This window comes from Rhinatrema bivittatum, chromosome 10 (assembly GCF_901001135.1).
Source record: "Rhinatrema bivittatum chromosome 10, aRhiBiv1.1, whole genome shotgun sequence".
In the NCBI taxonomy this organism is placed as follows: Eukaryota; Metazoa; Chordata; class Amphibia; order Gymnophiona; family Rhinatrematidae; genus Rhinatrema; species Rhinatrema bivittatum.
Window position 1 is genome coordinate 75,413,931 of NC_042624.1, and position 20,380 is coordinate 75,434,310.

The 20,380-nt window shown below is 42.8% G+C and overlaps 1 protein-coding gene across 1 annotated transcript in view; it reads left to right on the top strand.

Moving 5' to 3' along the window:
- Positions 1-20,380, top strand: part of KIFAP3 (kinesin associated protein 3) — a 204,249-nt gene that overhangs the window by 159,309 nt on the left and 24,560 nt on the right. The window contains exons 18-19 of the mRNA XM_029617575.1: positions 3,313-3,502; positions 4,632-4,731. Of these exons, the coding sequence (XP_029473435.1) occupies positions 3,313-3,502; positions 4,632-4,731 (290 nt within the window). The remainder of the gene's footprint in view (positions 1-3,312; positions 3,503-4,631; positions 4,732-20,380) is intronic.

A 20,380-nucleotide genomic window follows, 5' to 3' on the forward strand; every position in this document is an offset into this window, starting at 1 on the left:
TTCATTGTTGCCCAGTGAGATCTTGAAATCCCTGGTTGCAGCCTAGGTAAATGAACACTTGTCAAACTTGATTGGATCCCCATGGTCTAAGACATTTTTTTAATATTTTGTTCAATTATTGCAACATCTCCTGAATCTTGACCCTGATATTATCCTCTTCTGGTGATTTTCCAAGTCATCCTGACAAATTCTTACTATTTTACTGACTCTTTCTAGACTGCACTTTTTTTTGTAAAAAGCAACAGGTGAGTCTGTTTGCTGTCATAGGTTTTGCTCAACCCTGTCTCTGTCCTTTTATATCTTCTGTGAAATCATTTATAGTCTTAGCCCTCATCCATTCTGATTATTTTCATCACCTTAATCAGTTCAGGTAAGACAGATTCAGCAACAACAATATCTGATCCTTGCTTAATATCTTCATGATTTTCCTGCTGTGCCTTCTGGTGCAGGATCCAGTTAATCATGCTGGGCCTTAGCAACATGGCTAAACCTCTCCATGACTGTCCAGTAATTGACCTTTTGTTCCATCTTAGTTCTTATATTCAATTCATTCTTCTGAAGAGTTCAGGGCAAAGCAGTATAGATTAAGAGCAAAGGCCTAGACTGCTAGGTCAATGTGGATTGGGTACTACTGTGAAGGAATACCATGTCTAGAAATGAACCCACTTCACAACTTGGAAACTTACTCATTCCAATTATGTAAGCAGAAGAGGCTTATATTGCAGTAGCAACAGTTCATAGATTCATGTGAATTGAAGCCTACCCTGAAGGTCCACAGAAGCAGAGTTACAAAATGGCAGCCACAGCTCTCCTCAGAGGGAAAAGAGAAACATTGTAATATCCCACAGCATATGTGTGTACCTTTAATGTAAACATGTCTTAGGCAGGACGTTTCCCTATACATATTCTGAGTGTTGGGTGCCTGGTGCAGCTCCACTATGGCCTAATCACTAGAGAAAGTCAGTAAATGCAGAGAGCAGCTAAACTGGAAGCACATTTGTTTCACAGAAGGAGCACATATTCATGCCAGAAGACTCCCTAATGCTCTCCTAATTTAAGAGTCATAGACCTGTTCAGGAAAGCACGACAGATCTGGTCTCCTGCAGATCTTCACAGTTTTGAATTGGACATCCTCGGCTGCGCTACTCCTTCACTGGCCTATGACTACTTCCATCTAACTCTTCTGATTCCCCCATCACGCTTCAAGTCACCTCTACTCCACTGAATCAAAACAGAACATCCTTGATAAGCACTCATTGAAAGCACGTGAGCCTCCCTTTCTATTTATAATTCATTGCTACCCATTTACAGCTATTGGATATACCATTAAAAAAGTGAAGTTTACTATTGTGGCATGGGAGCTCACAGATCACCCATCCCATTCTTGTTCCTAGCTCTTTGGTACTTCCATAACCAAACAATTCCACATTTAATCCTGGCTTAGTAGAAGGTCTTCATTACCAGCACTAGTTACATGACCTTGGATGTGATTTTGAGCAGCACTCTCAATTATGTTAGTATTCAAATCCTCTACAAAGTTTTTAAAATTAACAAAGATATGGGCCATGTTGCTTTGTAATACGGTAATACTGTAAATGGTGAGGGAGCTATTAAGGGGAAATTTTCAAAAATTAGATTGGATTGATGAAATCTTGAATGCAGCACATTGTAAGGTCCTAAGGAGTTTTTCCTGATGTATTTATTTTGCTTTTTCAATGATTCTCTGTCCTTGTCTTAGTAGGCACATACATAACATTGTAAATAAGGACCAGTTGGCCCACCCAGTCTGCCCTGTTGTTTTTCTCTCTGGTTCTCAACATTTTGCTAGAAAATCATTTAATTTCCCATACTTAAGCCCCTTGTTTTTACCCAGCCTCTCAGCCCTACTCTTACTATCTGCCCTTTACATCTGTCTCAAACATTTTTAAATTTTGCTACAATGCTGGCCTCCACCACTTCTGCTAGTAAACTGTTTCAGGCCTTATCTTCCTTTTTGGTTTTATAAGTCCCTATCCTTAATCCAAAAACCAGGCCCCCCCTTCCCCCCCCACCAAACTAACCATTCATCTACCCTGTGACTCTTGATGTTAGGGTTCCAACCATGGCTGTTCCATGCTGGTTACCGCAACCTTAATGGAAACCTGGGACATCAGTACCTCTGATGTTAGCATTGGAATCGTGGCCCTTTTGGAAGCTCCGTGCAGCCTTCCTGCCACTCTGTCCATTGACTTGATTTCTCCCCTCTTTGGCCTTCTAAAGTTCCATACGACTGAGCAAACATTCAGACCACCTCTCTTATTTCTGTGGGTTACACTATACCTGCCCTTACCACTGCATCTATCCCAAGCATGTTTAAATTCTGTCATCTTTATATATTTCTGGGGTTGTTTTTCTTCTGTTCTTGATAGAAATGCTAATACCCTCACTATGTGAAAAAGGTTGCATGGATGATCAGTAAACTGAATGTGCCACTGGAGAGCGTATGTTGGCATGAACTGAGCTTTGCTGCTCATTTACCATCCCTCTAATACCCTCCTCTGAGCAACTCTGGCAGTCTGTATAAAGTGTGGTGCTTCAGATGTGTGGAAATACTATATATAAAAATAACCTCTAATAGTGAGAGAGACCAAGCAAAATAGCGATAATATGGACTTAAAGAATGCAATCACTGTGTCAGTTAAGCAACCTTCATATAGCACTAGGCTCCTGGATAATGTACCAGGTAACCTAAATGGAGCTGGAATTGCTTCTGTGTGCAGTGTTTTATCATAGGTTGCTTGAAAATGTTTCATCGGACTCGCAATAGCTTAGTCAAGTTAAAGTTAGTGAGGTGCTTAACTTGGAAATTGTTGTCGAATGCCGCGGTGAATTGCGAGCCTGAAATCGTGCTCCTTCTCAGGTTCGCTATTGTGTTCCCCGGCCAGGGCTATGAAGTTAAGCGTCCTGTCAATAGCTTTCCTTTCAGGCTCTTATCGCTGCTCGCTGTCGGATCGCCCGACTCTGCAGGGTTTTGGAATCTCTTCCTTCTTCAGGGCTGCAGCAAGCTGGTGAATTATCCAGGAACCTAGTGCTAGATGAAGGTTGCTTAATTGACACAGTGATCGCATTCTTTAAGTCCTTGCACGGTGAGAAATCACATGTGTGGAGTCATTTTAAAAACTCACTGTTTGTTTTGGGTTTGGTTTTTTTTTTTGGGGGGGGGGGGGGGGGTTCAAGAATTTGTATGTCTTGGACTCTTAGACCTGAGTGTTACTGGTATGTTTAAATATAACTTAAGAACATGAATTGTAACCTGATGGAACTTTTGAGCAGGAGTATGATGAAGAATGGGCTAAGAAAATCCAGAGTGAGAAGTTCCGCTGGCACAATTCTCAGTGGTTGGAGATGGTGGAGAGCCGGCAGATGGATGAGAATGAGCAATTCTTGTACGGCGATGATCCCATTGAGCCCTACATCCATGAAGGGGACATTCTTGAACGGCCAGACCTCTTCTACAATGCAGGTAGGAATCAGACAGCCACTTTCCTTTCTCTTTCTAAGTCACCATAATGTTTTTATGTAAAGATGTTCTTGTACATCCAGTATTGGTACCTCGTTCGTCCCTTCTGCAGATAACCTAAAGCCAATCCATTGTTGTGTTTGCAACTTTTATTAGACTCCCAAAGAATATTCCATATTTAACCTGCACTAGTGTGTGACCCAGACGCTTTCTGAAACAAGATAAAGTGCATAAATAACAAAATGTAAGTGATAAATATTATTTGACAACAGCAATTTTCCTTTTGTCATTTGGTAACTGCCAGTTTTTCGCATCAAGTAAAATTGCTCTTTGTTACTATGTTACTGGGATGTAGAAAATCCTGATACATACATAGGGTATTTTCCTTTTCACAGCTTTACGTGGTATGTAGAGAAGAGTCATCATAGAAATACTTTTTGGAAACCAAGAAAAGGATTTTTACTGTAATTATCGTACACTCTTCCCTCTCCCCCCCCCCCCCCCCCCAAAAAAAAAAAGTCTTCTAGTAAAATACAAATATATTAAAACATGTTTGTCCCAATGTTAATATATCTTATCTTTAATAAAAAGATATTATCAGGGCCAAGGACTGATCTCAACCTTTGCATTTGGAAGACTAGTATTCATATGATAAATCCTATCTACACATCTTTTGATTACTGTGGATGTGCGAGTATGGTTTCATTGAATTTTTACACAGTCTATCACATCCTTGTTTTTTTCCTTTACTTTATGCTAGAGATGTTGATCCATTTGGATATTACACACACACACTCACTCACTCACTCACTTACGTACTTACTCACTTACTCACTCACACACACACACTCACTCACTCTCGTACTTACTCACTTACTCACTTACTTATATTGTAAACCCTCTGGGGCAGGAAAATATCTGCTATATTTAATTTGAGTTGAATGCTTGGGATTTGCCATTAAGGTTTTTATTACTGTTCAGAAGAAAACAGCTTGGAATTTGTGGAAATGAGATAGAAAGTGGCATTATTAAAAGTAGTGATGTTAAGGGCTGCACTATACTACAAAATAAGACTGTTCCATCAACTTTCAGATTTTGACATGTCGTCTCTTATCTCTTTGCTTTTTTGTAGAGGGTCTTATGCCTTCCGATGGAGCTGTGAGCCCAGATTTCTACCATGATTACCATCTGCAGAATGGTGACCTCATGGGGCAGCATCCTTTCACCAGCGGGTAAATCATTCATTAAAATCACTTTTTTTCATTGCAGTTTGTGGACTGACTAATGTAACTTTCACTTTCTTACTGTGTCCTGGGTTTACCAGCTATGGATTACCAAAACATTGTCCTTTATTAGATAGTATTGGTGTTGGGTCACATTGGCAAGTCATATTGCTGGATCTGTACAATGCACTCAAAGAGCGGGAATTTGGAATGCTCATGGGCGGAGTGGATGGGCCGTGTGGTCTTTATCTGCCATCGTGCTGTTTCTCTGTGTTTAGCAACTTTTCCATTAGAGAAAAGATTGCTCCTGACTTGAGGCATCTGTTAATCACATCATTTGCTGTGCATAGCAGCAAAAAACATTGAACAAAAGAGAACAGAAAACTTCAGGTGAGAGAGAGGCTAAACATGAGGGAAGAATGTTATTGAACACAGGAAAAGAGGTTAACTACAGAACAGCTAAAGGACAGCTAACCCATGGTGTAAGTTTTTCAGCAAATATTTCTAACAAACCTAATTTGCATTTGTGGAAATACCTCTTTATTCCCCTTTGTTTTTTTTTGTTTTTTTGGGGGGGGGTTGTTTTTTTTTAAGGGGCCTGTATTTTGAGGCCTTTTGACATCTTTGTGGGTGTCTGTGATATATCAGGTTATTACAGTGAAAAGAGAACATTTTGCTATTTCAAAATTTGTTTTTCTGACTTTTCATTTTTCTTATGGTTGTCTCCTTTGTATTCTTGCTACATTTGTAAAGTGGTGATACACCTTGGCAATGATCACACATGTGCAATAGTAGGGGAAATTAGCAATGACAAAAAGGGTCTTTGTGGCTTTTGATGACTGGCAACAAACATTCTGTCAACCCATAGTAAGTAAGGCATCCTATAGGCCTACAAGGTTGTATAGAAAGAATCACCTCTGTGGTTCATGCTGCTGTTCTATGGCTGTATAAAGAACTAGAGAAAGTGCAAATACCCTGTTAGAGCTGCAAAATATACAACAAAGTAATCTATAACGTTTGACCGGCTGCGGGATGGCCCCACGACTGGCCACACTCACCCCAGGACGCTGCCAGCCCTCCTCAATGCCATGCTGTCTCCTTTGTGGTGCAGATGCCATCGCTCCCACGCATGCCCTCATCTTTGATAAGGGCCCATGGCGGGAAACCTTCATTGGCGCACCTGGATGACATCCCAGGAAGCTGGCTGTTTAAACCCAGCTGTCTCGTTCATCGGTGCCTCAGCAGCAGGTCGTCCTGTTCCTGCAGTGCATGATGTTATTGCTGTGTGTGCTTGCCTTGTCTTTGCCTTGCCTCCTTGTAGTTGCGTAGCTTTGCCTTGCCTCCCTGTCATTGCCCTGCCTTGCCTTATCTGTCCCCGACATGTCTTGGTCCCCTGTTCTTTTCCATCTCTGCTTAACTTCTGGTATTGACCCTGACTTTTGAACCCTGACTACTCTTCTGGATTGCTGCCTGCCCTGACTTAGCTTGGATCTCGACACTGATTGACCTCCACATGCCCCCAACTTCGGCCTGGACCTCGACACCGCTTGCTCATTGCTCACCGTGGACCCCGGCCTGTTACTTGACTTCACCTGACCGCTCTTTACAGGACCCTTACCTAGGCCATGCTGGCCCCTGGAACCCAAGGGCTCGACCTGTGGAGAACAGGGCTGGTGTAGGTGAAGGCCTATACCCAAGCCTCGTGAGAGTATGTTCTCCAGCTGTCGGCGTGGCCTAACAGATTTGCCGACTAGGCTCTGTCAACCGTGCCATAGCCCAAGGGCTCACATCCATGACCCAGTTTAATGAAAGAGCTGGAATATATATCATAATGAGAAAAGACCCTATCTCAGACACAGTGACAACATAGAGATTTCTTTTTATCCAAATTGATGTTTATGATTTATGTGCCAGTTGTGTCCCATTTACTGATTGCTTAATTAGAAGTATTTTGCTCTTAGTGTGATGATGATCTGAAATCTTTTGTCTGGGCTAACTGTGTGTGCCCCACTTCTAGCTATTAGGAGAAAAGTGCATCATTTCGTATATATATGCAAGATGTTGAGGAATACAGTGCTGTAATAATCTGTTCTTATAGCTGGAGGGAGACTGTCCTCTTTTCAGTCTATATGATTACATTCCTGACACAATAATTGAGAGAGGATTTGAAAGGGTGTGGCACCTTCTCTGAAATAATCCAATCCAAAGAGAAATGTTTGGAGAAAGTAGAACTTTTTATTTATTTATTTATTTTCAGCTAATGTACCACCATGAGGTCCGAATGTCCTCCTGTAATAATCTTTCCCCTTTGCCTGCCTCTATTATCCATTTCCTTTGCTGCTCATGTGTTCCAAGGAGAAATGTTGCAGCTCGGGCAGTCTTCTGTCATCTTCTCTTGCTCTGTACAGCCTTACATTCTTCCCCACCTTGGCCTTACTGCCTTACTCTTACTTTTTAATGTGGAGAGCTAGAAGGCAGAGAGCCTGCAGCATTACCACTTAGAGCGGGTCTCTAGTCATTCCCAGCTGTAGAATTAATATTTGTACAAAGCCATATGTACCAAGTTACAGTGCTACATGAGCGAAAATAAACATCCCACACAAAAACCTTGTGAAGCAAGGGGTGCTGCCTGAGCTCTAGGAAGAACACAAACGCTGACAGGCTTTGTTTGTTTTACTCTACTGGAGAATGTTTCAGCCTGACAGCCCCTGTGTTGTGCTACAGTATAATTGGAATCTGTGAATATTTTCATGAAATTGAATTCCTAGATGATATGCAAGCAACTTGTCTTTGCATCTTGTTAAGGAAGAGATATAACCCAAACTGAGCAAGACTTTAGAAATTGCTATAATCAGACCTACTTTGGGGAAAGCTTGCCACCAGTTGCATAGTTGAACCCATCGGTATTTTTTTTTTTTTTTAAAGCTTTCTGTTTTCTCCATAATCTTTCATTTCTGTGCTGCTTGCTAGTTTTGCTTATAGTGTCGCATTTAAGTACAGCAGGATTAGAGTGTGCTTAAATGATATGACAGTCAGATCTTCTTTCAGTGCAACAAATAAAGCACAAGAATCTTCTTTAGTGCTAGCAACAGCAGAGTTCTTAAATAAGGAGGATCTCTGAAAACATTCAGTGACTGAATTTCAGGTTTCAGGGGCAAAATCTATGAGATTATAGAGGCAGGTGATGTGCTTGGACCCCAGGCCTTAAACGAGATTCCCATTTTTAGATGGTAATTCCTCTTGCTGTTTGATTTGTCCCATGCCTAAAAAGAGGGTAAATTCCCACATAGTGCAATGTAGAAAACCAGTATTTGCGTACTCATGCATTTGGGGTGCAGAAATCTGAGGGAGTGGTACACAGTGAGGGGTGAGAAGGTGGTGCACACCAACCTGAAGTGAGACTTTGGGGTGACAGTGTCTGATCTCATGATAGCAAAGCAATTCATCAAAGAAATTTAAAACTGTTTAAAAATAAACTTACCTGTTTAAACAGGCTTTTAATGAATTAGACATCCAGACTGGTTTTTCATTTTAGCCTTCTGTTTGTTTTTTGTTTTTTTAATGCATTTTAGGGAGACTGCTGTTCGTATTTTGAGTTGCTGATTATATTTTTATTAGGCTTTATTTTAGAGATTAGGTATATATTTTATTTGCTGTTAATGTATTATGTTTTTCTTATTTTACATGTTTTATATTGTGTATGTTTGAATTGTAAACTGCTAAGGGCCTTGGTATTAGCAAGGTGGTGGCCAGAGCCAGATGGAAGTGAGGTTGCATAGGGGGAGGCATAACCCACAGGAAAAAAAGAGGAGGATAATGCCTGTTTGCAGGTCCTTAGTGAGGCATCACCTAGAATATGGTGCTCAGTACTGGAGGAAAGATAATGACAGCCTAGAGGCAGTCCAGAGAAAGGCAACCAAACTGGTGTGTGATCTTCCCCAAAAACCATATGAAAGACCTAAATATGTATATCTAGATAAGAGACGGGAGGGATATGATGATAGGCATTTAAACATCTGAAAATTAGTCATAATGCACCAGAAGCAAACCTTTTTTTGAATGGAAAGGAAGTTATAGAACTAGGGATTATGATATGAATCTCCTAGGTGATAGATTTGGGAATGACATTGGGAGATACTTTTTCACGGGAAAGGTGGTAGATACCTAGAATCCAGAGGAAGTGGTGGAGGCAAAAAACTATAACTGAATTAAAAAAAAAAAAAAGCATGGGATAAACAGAGGATTCCTAATGGCAAGAGAATAGTAATAAAGCACTGGTGAAACCTGCACATAATTCAACCCTTAATGGTATAATTGCCTGGGGTTACCAGCATGGAGAAGCAGTTATAACCCGCAGTACAATGGCATCATGCTTCCAGAAAGGCTGGGGTAACCAGAATAGAGGTATCATGGTTAATACCCAACTTCAGTGAGCATGGGGATTCTGTATTCTCAGAAGACAAGCAGGATGGTAGTCATCACACATGGGTGACATCATCAGATGGCGCCCAGATACATAAAGTTTCTAGAACTTTGACTAGGCACACTGAGCATGCCCTATACCATGAGTCCACGCGAGGTCCCTCTCCAGTCTTTTTTCCACGGAGCTGTAAGCCTCGCGGTGTGAGTGAGTTCACTTTGGCTATTTTTGGCCTTGTGGAAAACTTTCATTTTTCTTGTGTTTTTTATGGTTTTTCCTCATTGTTCTGTCGCCAAGTCCCTCTTGGTGCCCTCCCGTAGCATATCCTAGTCGGGGTTTTCAGCAATTTGGGTAAGTTTCCTTTCATTGGTGCCAGCTGTCCATCAATGCCCCGCCATCATCGCCTTCGGTTTGTGCCCCTTTTGTTTTGTCTGTTATGCCAGGTCTGGTTTTTGGCGATTTTCCCCACTGCCTGTGGACCATATCCATCACAGACCATATGAGAAGATATGTGTCCTCTGCCTTAGGGGTATCGTATGATGTCTGGAATTTGCCGCTTATGCACCCAGGTAACCCCGAAGGGACGTTGGCTTTGACTCGACAAGATGGAGCAAATCTTCGGGTCAAAGAAGTCTGAGCCATCAGCATCAAAGGACCAAGGAGCCGTACAGATGTACACCAAACCATTGACATCGGTGAGACCATAGGTTCCATCGATGCTGCCAGCAGACAGGGGCACCAGAGACCGACCATCATTGATCTCCAGGCTGAGGACATCTGGTTCCTAGTCATCGGCCTCGGCACTGGGGAAGGACTGGACCGAGCATCAGGGAAAGCCGAAGAAGCATCAGCACCGGTCCCCATTGATGCATGGTACCAAGCATGGGGATGCCCCCAAAGCGATCCCATGGTGAGGAGTGCCAATCCTCCTTCGGTGCCAGGGGTCAGCAATGGGCTGATGCCAGTCACCGATCCACCTTGAGGTTCCAAAGAGGATCTGGCCACCCATCCTTTCTCCCCGTCGGTGTTGGCATCAGCAACATTCGAGGAAAAGCTGGAACGCCAAGTCCAGCTAGCACTGCAGGGCTTTGGTCCTATGGCATCAATGGCACTGGTTCCAGTACCACCCATCCTTGTACCACTTCTGGAGAAGTTCAGTGTGCCATTACCGACCCAGCTGGTGCTGGTTCCCGGGACAGCATCGGTGCCCAATGGGGCACTGAGGCCTCCCCCTACCAATACAGTGGTCATTGCCATTTCCTCCAAGGAGGAAGCTCCACTGTGGCCAGCAGAGATGCTGCCCCCCCCTGCCCATTTCTACCGGTGCCTGCACCTTTGAATGAAAGCCGAGCACCTAGGGGACCCATCCCCTGTGGCTTACAGTGAGGATGAGGAATCCTATGACCCCTGGGGTATGATGCTTCGGAGTCCTCCTCCGAAGGCTCTGAGGATCTCCCTTCAGAGCCTTCTGCTCCAGAGGAGCAAAGAAAGTCTCCACCTGAGGACTTAACCTTCGCATGTTTTGTGAGGGTGATGGCGGAAGCTATCCCATTTTAGTTATTGATGGAGGAGGATGCCAGGCACAAAATGCTTGAGATCCTCCAGTTTATGGCGCCTCCTAAGGAGATCGTGGCAAACCCTGTACATGAGATCCTTAAGGAGTGGCTGCTGAGGATATGGGAACACCCCCTCACAATGCCTCCCGTTAATAAGGCAGAAGGCTGTCTGATTCGATAAGGGTCAGCTGCCCCACTAGTCAGTGGTGGTCAAATCCACCCTCAAAGGCTAGGTGCTCTCGGACTCATTCCTTGGCATCCCTGGGGAAGGACCATAGAGCGATGGATGCTCTTGGGAGGAAGGTGTTTCAAGGTGCTATACTCATTGCATCGCTGCCTACCAGCTCTATTTGAGCCAGTACTCTCGGGACATCTAGAAGCAGATGCAGGAGGTGGCCGAGCAGCAAGCAGCAAGACATTCTTATGTCACTAGTGCATAAGAGCCCGGAGTGTGGAAAAAAACAAGGTCCGTGCGACCTACGATGTTTTCAATGTGTCATCTAGAGTCTCTGCAGAGGGAATCGGTGCCCGCAGAATGGCATGGCTGCGGGCCTCGGATCTCGGACCAGAGGTACAGGAACGACTCACTGACCTGCCATGTACTGGAGAGAATGTCTTTGGAGATAATGAGGGACACAGTGGTCCAGCGTCGGGACCACCATGAAACCCTACAACAACTCTCCACCAGTAGTCTTGACCCATTCTCTTCTAGGAGGTTAGAGAGACGGGGGCCAAAGAAGTATTTCTTTCACCAGAGGAGGTACTATCCTCCACCCCCTCGCTTCCATCAACACCATCAGGGCTCCTGCGGCTGTCCTAGGCAGCAGAGAGCCCCCAAGCCCCAACAGGTGTCCTCTGTCAACTCCGGGGATGGGGTTTTGACTGTCATAGGGATAGTACGCCAGTTGCCCGCACCTGGGAAATAGACCATCCAGTCAGTGGAAGGCTGCAGTTCTTTGTGAATCAGTGGCACAGTATAACCTCAGACCAATGCTTTCTGTCTATTGTCCATCAGGGGTACCAATTGAACCTATTGGGTGTCCTGCCAAATTGCCTTTTATGCCTGTTTTGGGAGCCAGTAGTACATCAGGAGGTACTATTAGTGGTGCTCTCCTCCCTCTTAATGGCCAGAGTAGTCGAGCCCTGTATCTCCAGGACTCATTGTCCTGGTGGCAGGTACTTTCAAATCTGAAATTAGGGTTCTCGTTTCGAAGTCCCCCTATCCAAATTGTCCTAACCACGGATGCATCCACCCTGAGGTGGGGAGCTAATGTAGATGGGCTCAGCACTCAGGGTCTCTGATCCGCTCAGGAATGCTCTTGTCAAATCAGTTTCCTGGATCTTTGGCCTTGGTGACTTACCCACCTTATATTAAGTTTTATCATGACAGGGTGATCTTGAGAATGCACTCTAAATTCCTTTCTAAGGTGGTGATGGATTTCCATCTTAACCAGTCAATCATCTTGCCAATATTCTTTCCCAGGCTCCATTCGCACCAGGGTGAACGAGCACTGCACAGTTTGGACTGCAAGTGAGCCTTAGCTTTCTATCTGGAGCGGGCAGAAGCCCAAAGACAGTCCACCCAACTTTTTATTTCTTTTGACAAGAATAGGTTGTGTGTTGCCATTGCCAAACAGACACTATCCAGTTACTAGCAGATTGCATCTCCTTCTGTTATGCGTAGGCAGGGCTGCATCTTGGGCTTCATGTCAAGGTTTATTCTGTCAGATCCATGACAGCGTCAGTGGCTCACTTGCGACCAGTTCCCATGGAGGAGATCTACAAAGCTGCAACCTGGAGTTCTCTCCACACATTCACATCTCATTACTGTCTGGATAGGGATGGTCGTCGCGATAGTAGGTTCGGCCAGTCTGTCCTTCGGAACCTGATTGAGATGTAGAACCCAACTCTCCCACCTAGGACTCATTCTTTGTGTTCAGGCTGTTTTCCTCTTTATTACCAACAGCACCATTGTTTTTGTGCCTGTTGGCAACTGGTTGGGTGTCTGTTGATCCCCTTTTGTGTTGGGGAGCAGCATGTAGCTAAAGATTCACCCATGTGTGAGGACTATCATCCTGCTTGTCCTCAGAGAAAGCAGAGTTTCTTTCCTATAACAGCTGTTTTCTGAGGACAGCAGGATGTTAGTCCTCACAAAACCCACCCACCACCCCGTGGAGTTGGGTTTCTTCTATTTTTTAAATTTTAATCATAATTCTATGTTACAAGACTGGAGAAGGGACCCCCACGTGGTGCTTGATATAGGACATGCTGGGCATGCTCAGTGTACCCAGTCAAAGTTCTAGAAACTTTGACATAAGTTTTCCGCATCTGGGCTCCATCTGATGATGTCACCCATGTGTGAGGACTAACATCCTGCTGTCCTCAGAGAACACCCGTTACAGGGAAGCAACTCTGCTTTCTTTTACAGCAGCTTCACTAACCTTGGTAGTTATGGGAATAGCTACAAAACTTGGTAATAAGGCAGAGAAGGGGGCCTGGGTATTAGCTTATGGAATGGTTTTGTAAGAAGCAAGACCTGAAAAAATCAAGTGGCAATGCTGGTCACCATCACTATAAAAATGTGGCTGTCCTAAGGGTAATAGCAGGCAAAGGGTTGTGAGGTCAGGTAAAGGACATAGGGGAGGGCGAGCTGGTGTTAGGTAGGATGGGAGAATTTATATATGCAGCTACCCAAAGTGATTGAATCTCAGGCAGATTGCATGGGCCATTTTGGTCTTTATCGATCCACTTTGTTACTATGAAAAAAGAAGGCCTCAGCTGGCAATTGTGATATTGTGTGTCAGACACTGTTATGGAAATGTGCTCGATTGACTGTGGAGCCTCGGATAGGTCCTAGCTGGAGATTTGGGTCTACTGGCTGACTGCTCTCTCTTTCTGATTTTAACCACATTTTACCAGGTCAGTTTGTCTGTTTATTTACATAGAAACAAAAAAAACTGTGATGACAGAAAAAAAAACATATGGCATATCTAGTCTACTCATCCATATCAACTACTCAGTGTTACAGGCCCTACCACTCCCTTACAGATTCTTTCTTGAATTCAGATCCTGCCTTTGTCTCCACCACCTCTACAGAGAGGCTGTTCCATGCATTCACTATTATTTGTTTAGATATTTAAAATGTTGGTATTCAGTTTGTCAATACGCATCTAAGCAGATTACAAAATGAACATCAGACATTTGAATTTTAACCAAACACGACGATATGACAGCGTAAAATAAAAATCATAAAATCAAATAATGTATAGTCTAGAATCTAAAATCTGATGTCAGCAGCATTGAAATCTACAAAAATGCTTGCTGAAATGTCATATTTGCATGTTATCAGGGTATTAGTAATTGGAAATGGAGGAAATGTCATAATGTGCTCCTTGTTAGAAGCACATGGCTTTAGCTGGAATGCAGAACCGTGAGTGCAGCCTGGGTTTAAGACTGCCCTCCATGTACTGTTTGAGATGTACACACATGCACTCTGTCAAGTGAGATGCCTTATTGCTGAGCTATTCTATTTCACTTTTTAGGCAGCTTCCCTATAGTTCCATGGAAGCTTTGAATCTAAGAGCATTTCTGTACCACGCACTGCCCTGTATTATTGGTGTAATTTAATTTGTGATGACCTAGCTAATCTGAAATGATTGGTTTTCGTGAGTATTTGATAATTTGTGGCTCTTCCAAACATGGCAGCCTCTAAGGCAGAAGAGGAAGTACAGGGTTGCTTCATAAAGAATTCAAATAGTGACTTTATGGTAGCATTTTAATTGATGCTTGGTGAACCAAGTATGTGTTTGACCTCTTGACCAAGACAGATTTCTAGTCAGGGAGATGCCTCGTGTAGTTTCTGCTGCTTTTAATTTAGAGGGCCAGTGCTAAGGAAATTTGCAACAAAATGCTATGTGAAAAATGACCAGTCCTAAAATATGAGTAAAATAATAATATAATCATACTCTCACTAATCTGTCTGTTCTTGAAGTGCTATATACACAAGTAGGCTTGACCTGATGGCCCAAGCACAACCTTGGGTCCATTCTCAAACTCAACCCCATGTCCTCCATATGCAGGAAGTGCTCACAATCCTTGGGAGAAAGCAGTGGGGGTTATTAACCAACAACGCTTGCTGCCAGGCTCTGGGATTTAAGCGGTTTTCATGTACCCCTCAATAAGAGACTTGTGGCTTTAATAACTAGCTTTAAATGGGGGTGGTTCGGGATTAAAGAGAGAATTAGCCATGCCCAGCAGCTGTAAATGAAGGCCCATGGCTCCTAAATTTTGTGACCCCAGGGATAAAGTCTGAAGCAAGTAGTTAGGCAAGGAAGAAATTGCCATGAAACAAAATAATTCTTTGGAGGCAGAGATGGGGGAGAGAGAGAGACTTTTCGTTGAAGTATTCATCAGATCTACATGTTAGGGCCCTGTTAACCAGAAAAAGGCAGGCACTGAGATGACCAGAAAGCTCTTTAAATTGACTTTACATTTACTTTATCTTAACAGTCTGCAAAAGGACCTGACAGGCTGCAGGGAAATTATTAAATCTACAAAACGAGCAAAGCAGTAAACCATAGTAAATGAAAAGCAAAGACCCTAAAAAAAAGAGGGCTTATATCTATTGGGAAGTTCTCTGTTTCAGGACCCGACAAAAAGACTGTATTCGTTTTATTTAAAATGTGACAAAACTGCTTAGAGCAGTATCTGAGACCAAAAAAAAAAAAAAAAAGATCCTAAGGAAACAGAATGTTGGAAAGGAGACAGATGCAAACCACTGGAGCTGCTCTGACAGCTCATAAAGCTGAGAGCAGTTTTTAACTGGGCTCTGTTTTACATTGGCAGAGTGAGTTTTCCTTGCAGGAAGTAGCCAGAGGGTTTCTTTGCTTTCCAGACTGGCGCTTTGATCTGCCCACTCTCACTGCTCAGGTTACACAGCCGTAAATCTGCAGCACTTAATGAGAAGAAAATTTCCTCCTTTGTCACTGATCACACGCTGGTAGAGGCCAAACCGCAGCCAACAGAGCCTTGCAAGGTTGAGCTGCAAGGTCCAAAAAGTTCATGCAGTCACTTTAATCCAGTTGTCCTTGCAGTGGGTTTTCATGTGCTCTTCTTGCTTTTTTTTTTCTTTTTTGTGACCTGCTTTATTAATACAAGTGACTGCAAGGTCAGTGCCTGCAAGAAAGATTTAAGGCTGTAATAAGCTAAACTGGGTTTTGGGTTTATTTTGGGGGTGGTGTGAACATTGGGATTTCAGAATGAGAGCTGTCGGTGAGGCCTTTTAAAAGGAAGTTATGGCAGTGCATTTATTGCGATGAACAGCATTAAATGTTCAGTTCTGCAGTCAGTTAACATGCATGACATGGTTCCTTTTGTTAGGTAGCATTGTAGATTTGTACCTGTCCTGCATTATCTGTTCAGTTCTAAGATAGCATAGTAAATGCAGTGTCTTCCTGTATTAACAATTGATTTTTGCAGATAAACCAGAGAATGCTAGGGCATTTAATACTTTTTATTTTTGTGTCCGTTTGTAGGAAAAAAATATCTGCTCTATCAGTAAGAGAAAATCTGTATGGCATATGCTGCTGTAGGCCTGGATGCAGAGCAGTCAGTAAAGATTTGGCTTCATTAGGATCCATGCCAGACAAATATTTATCCTCTAAGAAGCAGCCAATAGAAACTGTGCTAGATATGATCAGCTTTGTAGCTCACCTAATTATCCAAAGTCCTCATTCTGCATGAGGAAGCTTCTGCAACCTTTAGAGGGAGGAGGTAAGAACTGCAGCTAAAAGACAGCAACTTGTTCCTGCTCAGTCAGTGGGAGGCTACATTCTAGTTGGCTAGAAGAAAAGAGCTACAGACATCTGACTGCAAAGCCACGTAATCCAGTCCCAATTGCTGTCTAAACTCCACTGAGGCCTTTCCTGGGTGGAGAATGCTCACACTTCTCTCTCCCCTTTGAGACCGATCAATTAAAATACTTCAATTAATGGGCATATTTGAGTAAGTAGCAGGCACTGCTTTTCTAACGGGGATGTTTGTGTAAATAAGCCCCGTAGAAAAATAGCACGTGTAGTTTTGTTATGGAACTTTTCTCAAAATCTTTTAACTACATAAAAATGCTAACTCATTGAGATGTAGTTAGCATTTTTATGAAAACAGCTTTGCAAAGCTATTTTCATAGGAGTTTTACTATGCTAATTTAGTAGTTAATGAATTGTTTTGCATACTTTTGCATCACAGCAACACTATAAATTTAAATTTTCACAAACAAAACTATGTGCAAAATTTAGCTATTTACAAAGCAAATAGCAAATGTTTGCATTCTAAAAAAGCTCTGTTTGCCTTTTTAGCATATGATGTGATGTGGCCTATGCACTATTTTTCTTCTGTTAGTGTATCAGCCTCTTTGGCTATTATAAGTGGAGCTCCTGATCAGTTTGTCCATTCTTTTCATCCAGCCATACTAATACAATATCCCAGGCCCTACCAGCATGCCCTGTCCATTCATCTCATCTACTATGCAGATACAATAACCCAGAACCCCTGGGTTCTGGGTTATTGAGGAAAGACTAAAGAGGTTAGGACTAGGTTATTGAGGAGAGACTAAAGAGGTTAGGACTTTTCAGCTTGGAGAAGAGACGACTGAGGGGGGATATGATAGAGGTGTTTAAAATCATGAGAGGTCTAGAACTGGTAGATGTGAATCGGTTATTTACTCTTTCGGATAGTAGAAAGACTAGGGGGTACTCCATGAAGTTAGCATGGGGCACATTTAAAACTAATCGAAGAAAGTTCTTTTTTACTCAACGCACAATTAAACTCTGGAATTTGTTGCCAGAGGATGTGGTTAGTGCAGTTAGTGTAGCTGTGTTTAAAAAAGGATTGGATAAGTTCTTGGAGGAGAAGTCCATTACCTGCTATTAAGTTCACCTAGAGAATAGCCACTGCCATTAGCAATGGTAACATGGAATAGACTTAGTTTTTGGGTACTTGCCAGGTTCTTGTGGCCTGGATTGGCCACTGTTGGAAGCAGGATGCTGGGCTTGATGGACCCTTGGTCTGACCCAGTATGGCATTTTCTTATGTTTCTTATGTTCTTAACCCCCAGTCAGCATATCCTATCATAAAAGTGCAGGAACCTGTGCCTCATCCCAATCATCCTTCCTGTTCATGCTATTATACACATGTAGTAACCCAGACCCCCTAAAAAGCCTGCTTTTCCATACACACATACAGTGAGCTTAACATAACCAACCTGTTTTCTGGTGAGGATTATGTAACCTTTTGTTACTGTACTGGAGAAATGTGTTAAAGTTAAACTGCATGTAGTGCTTGTGGCTACCATGAACCATTCCCCAGAAAATGAATTCAGGGTGATTGCATTGCTTTACTCATATGGTTTCCCCTATGAAGGAGCGTAAATAATCACTATAGTGAAGTGTTTGTTTTCTTAGCATTCTTGGCAGTTAGTAGTGGCGAAGGGACCCAAAGGGCTGTCAGCAAAAGAGGCAGTAAAAGCATGGAATACTAACAGAAGATAAGTCCTATGTGTAAAAATGACTGCATCACACCTCTTCAACATTCCTCTGTGTTGACAGATATGGCATACTTCTTTGCTGAGCCTCTGACCTGTTCTTTAAACATGGCTGCTTAGAGAGGCCTCAAACCTCAAACATATTCTTGGAATTCAGAGCCATCCATGGCAAGAAGCAAAAGCTAGTGGTCTTGCCAAGGGGAATTTATTTGCATTAATTTTCTGTCAGACTTTTCAGTGCAATGGAAAAGGTTTAATTTCATGCGTCTCCTCTATGCATTTGGTTCCATTGGTGCAATGTAATAGTAGCACAGTCTCCCTGAGTTTTCTTGCTGCCTAAGATATTGGTCCTTGCAGGCATCAGGAACCCGCAGAGATTTCAGACTTTCTGTATCATGGGGTCTGCAAACTACTGCCTGCGGAGCTCATTTTTTCTGGCACATCTTCCTTTGCTTTTAAGCTGCGGGATCTGGCCCACAAAGAAACTAAGGCTTCCCAGGCTCAGCCTCGAAGTGGAAAATGACACACTTAGAGATGAAAACAGCAAAAATGCTGGTGGGGTTTCCCAGGCTCTGCCAGCAGAAGAAGAGCTGGCCAGCCTGCCACTGAATTGAACCACTGATGGAGGGACTAGGCCCCATCAGCTGAAGATTGAGTGGGGGAGAGAAAAGAGAGAAGAATGAGAGCCAAGACAAGGGAGGGATGAATGAGAGCTGATGGAAAGTGGGGAAGGCCAAGTGAGATGGGTTGAAAGGAAGACGTGTGCTTCCCCTCTCCCCTGCACAGACACACATGCTTATAAGTGGACAACGGGTGTGGCAAAGTTGGTCATCTTCTGAGACATCTAGAAATATTATTATTGATACATTTACTATCTGCCTTCCCCTTTCCCAGCCTTTTAAATCATTCAAACCATTTAAACCATTTAAATTTAAATCATTTAAACCATTTCACCTTAATCCCAACCTAGCCTATACCCTTACCTGATACTTTTCAACCTGATACTTTTTTACTTCCCCCCCCCACACCCCCCTCCCCTGCAACCTTCCCCCCCCCACCCCCCCCCCCCTGTAACCGTCACTGTGTATCAAGTGCACAAGCCCCGCGCTACTGTAATCAAGTTCCACATGCGAAATGTGTCAAGTGCACATGCCATGTAACATTGTATATTAGTTCATTTGCATATATAACCCTAACCGAATGCAAATAGTTGTATCGCTGCTTGTTAAATATCCTCTCTTTTACTTGTGTACTCACCCAGTTACCCCCTCCCCTGTTCATTGTAATTTCCTTTCCTTCTCAGTTTTTTGTAAACCGACATGATGTGTCCTACGAATGCCGGTATAAAAAAGTTATTAAATAAAAAATAAATAAATAAATAAAGAGACAGATATACAGTTATGCCATGCCCCCCCCCCCCCAGTGAACTCAAGACTCCAAGATCCATAGGGAGAGACCCTATCCCATGCCTTTCAGTGACTTAAAATGTCTTGTGTGGCCATTCCCTTGAAAACTTTAGGAACCCTGTTCCTTTAAGAACAAAACTATTACTCTGAATTTTTTTGTAAGAGAGAGAGAGAGAGAGATTGGATTGTTCTTGTTTATTAAAATGATTATATAGTCTAATAATAGATATTTACAGATTATTGATAATGGATATCTATTTTAGGAAAACATAAAATTAAATTTCTGGTAATTTGGGGTTCCAGCTGACAGGAAGTATATTTTCTTTGAGCCATAAGATGGTACTGGACTGTAAAAAACCACTATCTGAAACCAAAATCCAGCTATTTGGAGAAAGTTTTCTTAAGGGATTATATGAGATTTTCTCTTCTGCCGATAGAGAGATGGAACAATAGGAAGAAACTCTTGACATATGAGTTATTAAAATAAGCCCAATGATTAGGGTTGTGTAGGTTCATCCTACATGAAGACCATGATCCTTGGAATTATATCCATGTTAGGTCTGAAAAAGAGGTCCTATGAGCTGTTGGCAATATTGCTTCTGGGCCAATAATATGACTCTGGCTGGAAAGGAAATACTGCAGCTGCCTCCAGCCAGAACCTGATTCACTTCTATGAGCCAGGTGGAATCCTCACACAGGCTGGATGTAGTCCACTAATCGTAGTTTGCCAGCCTCTAAT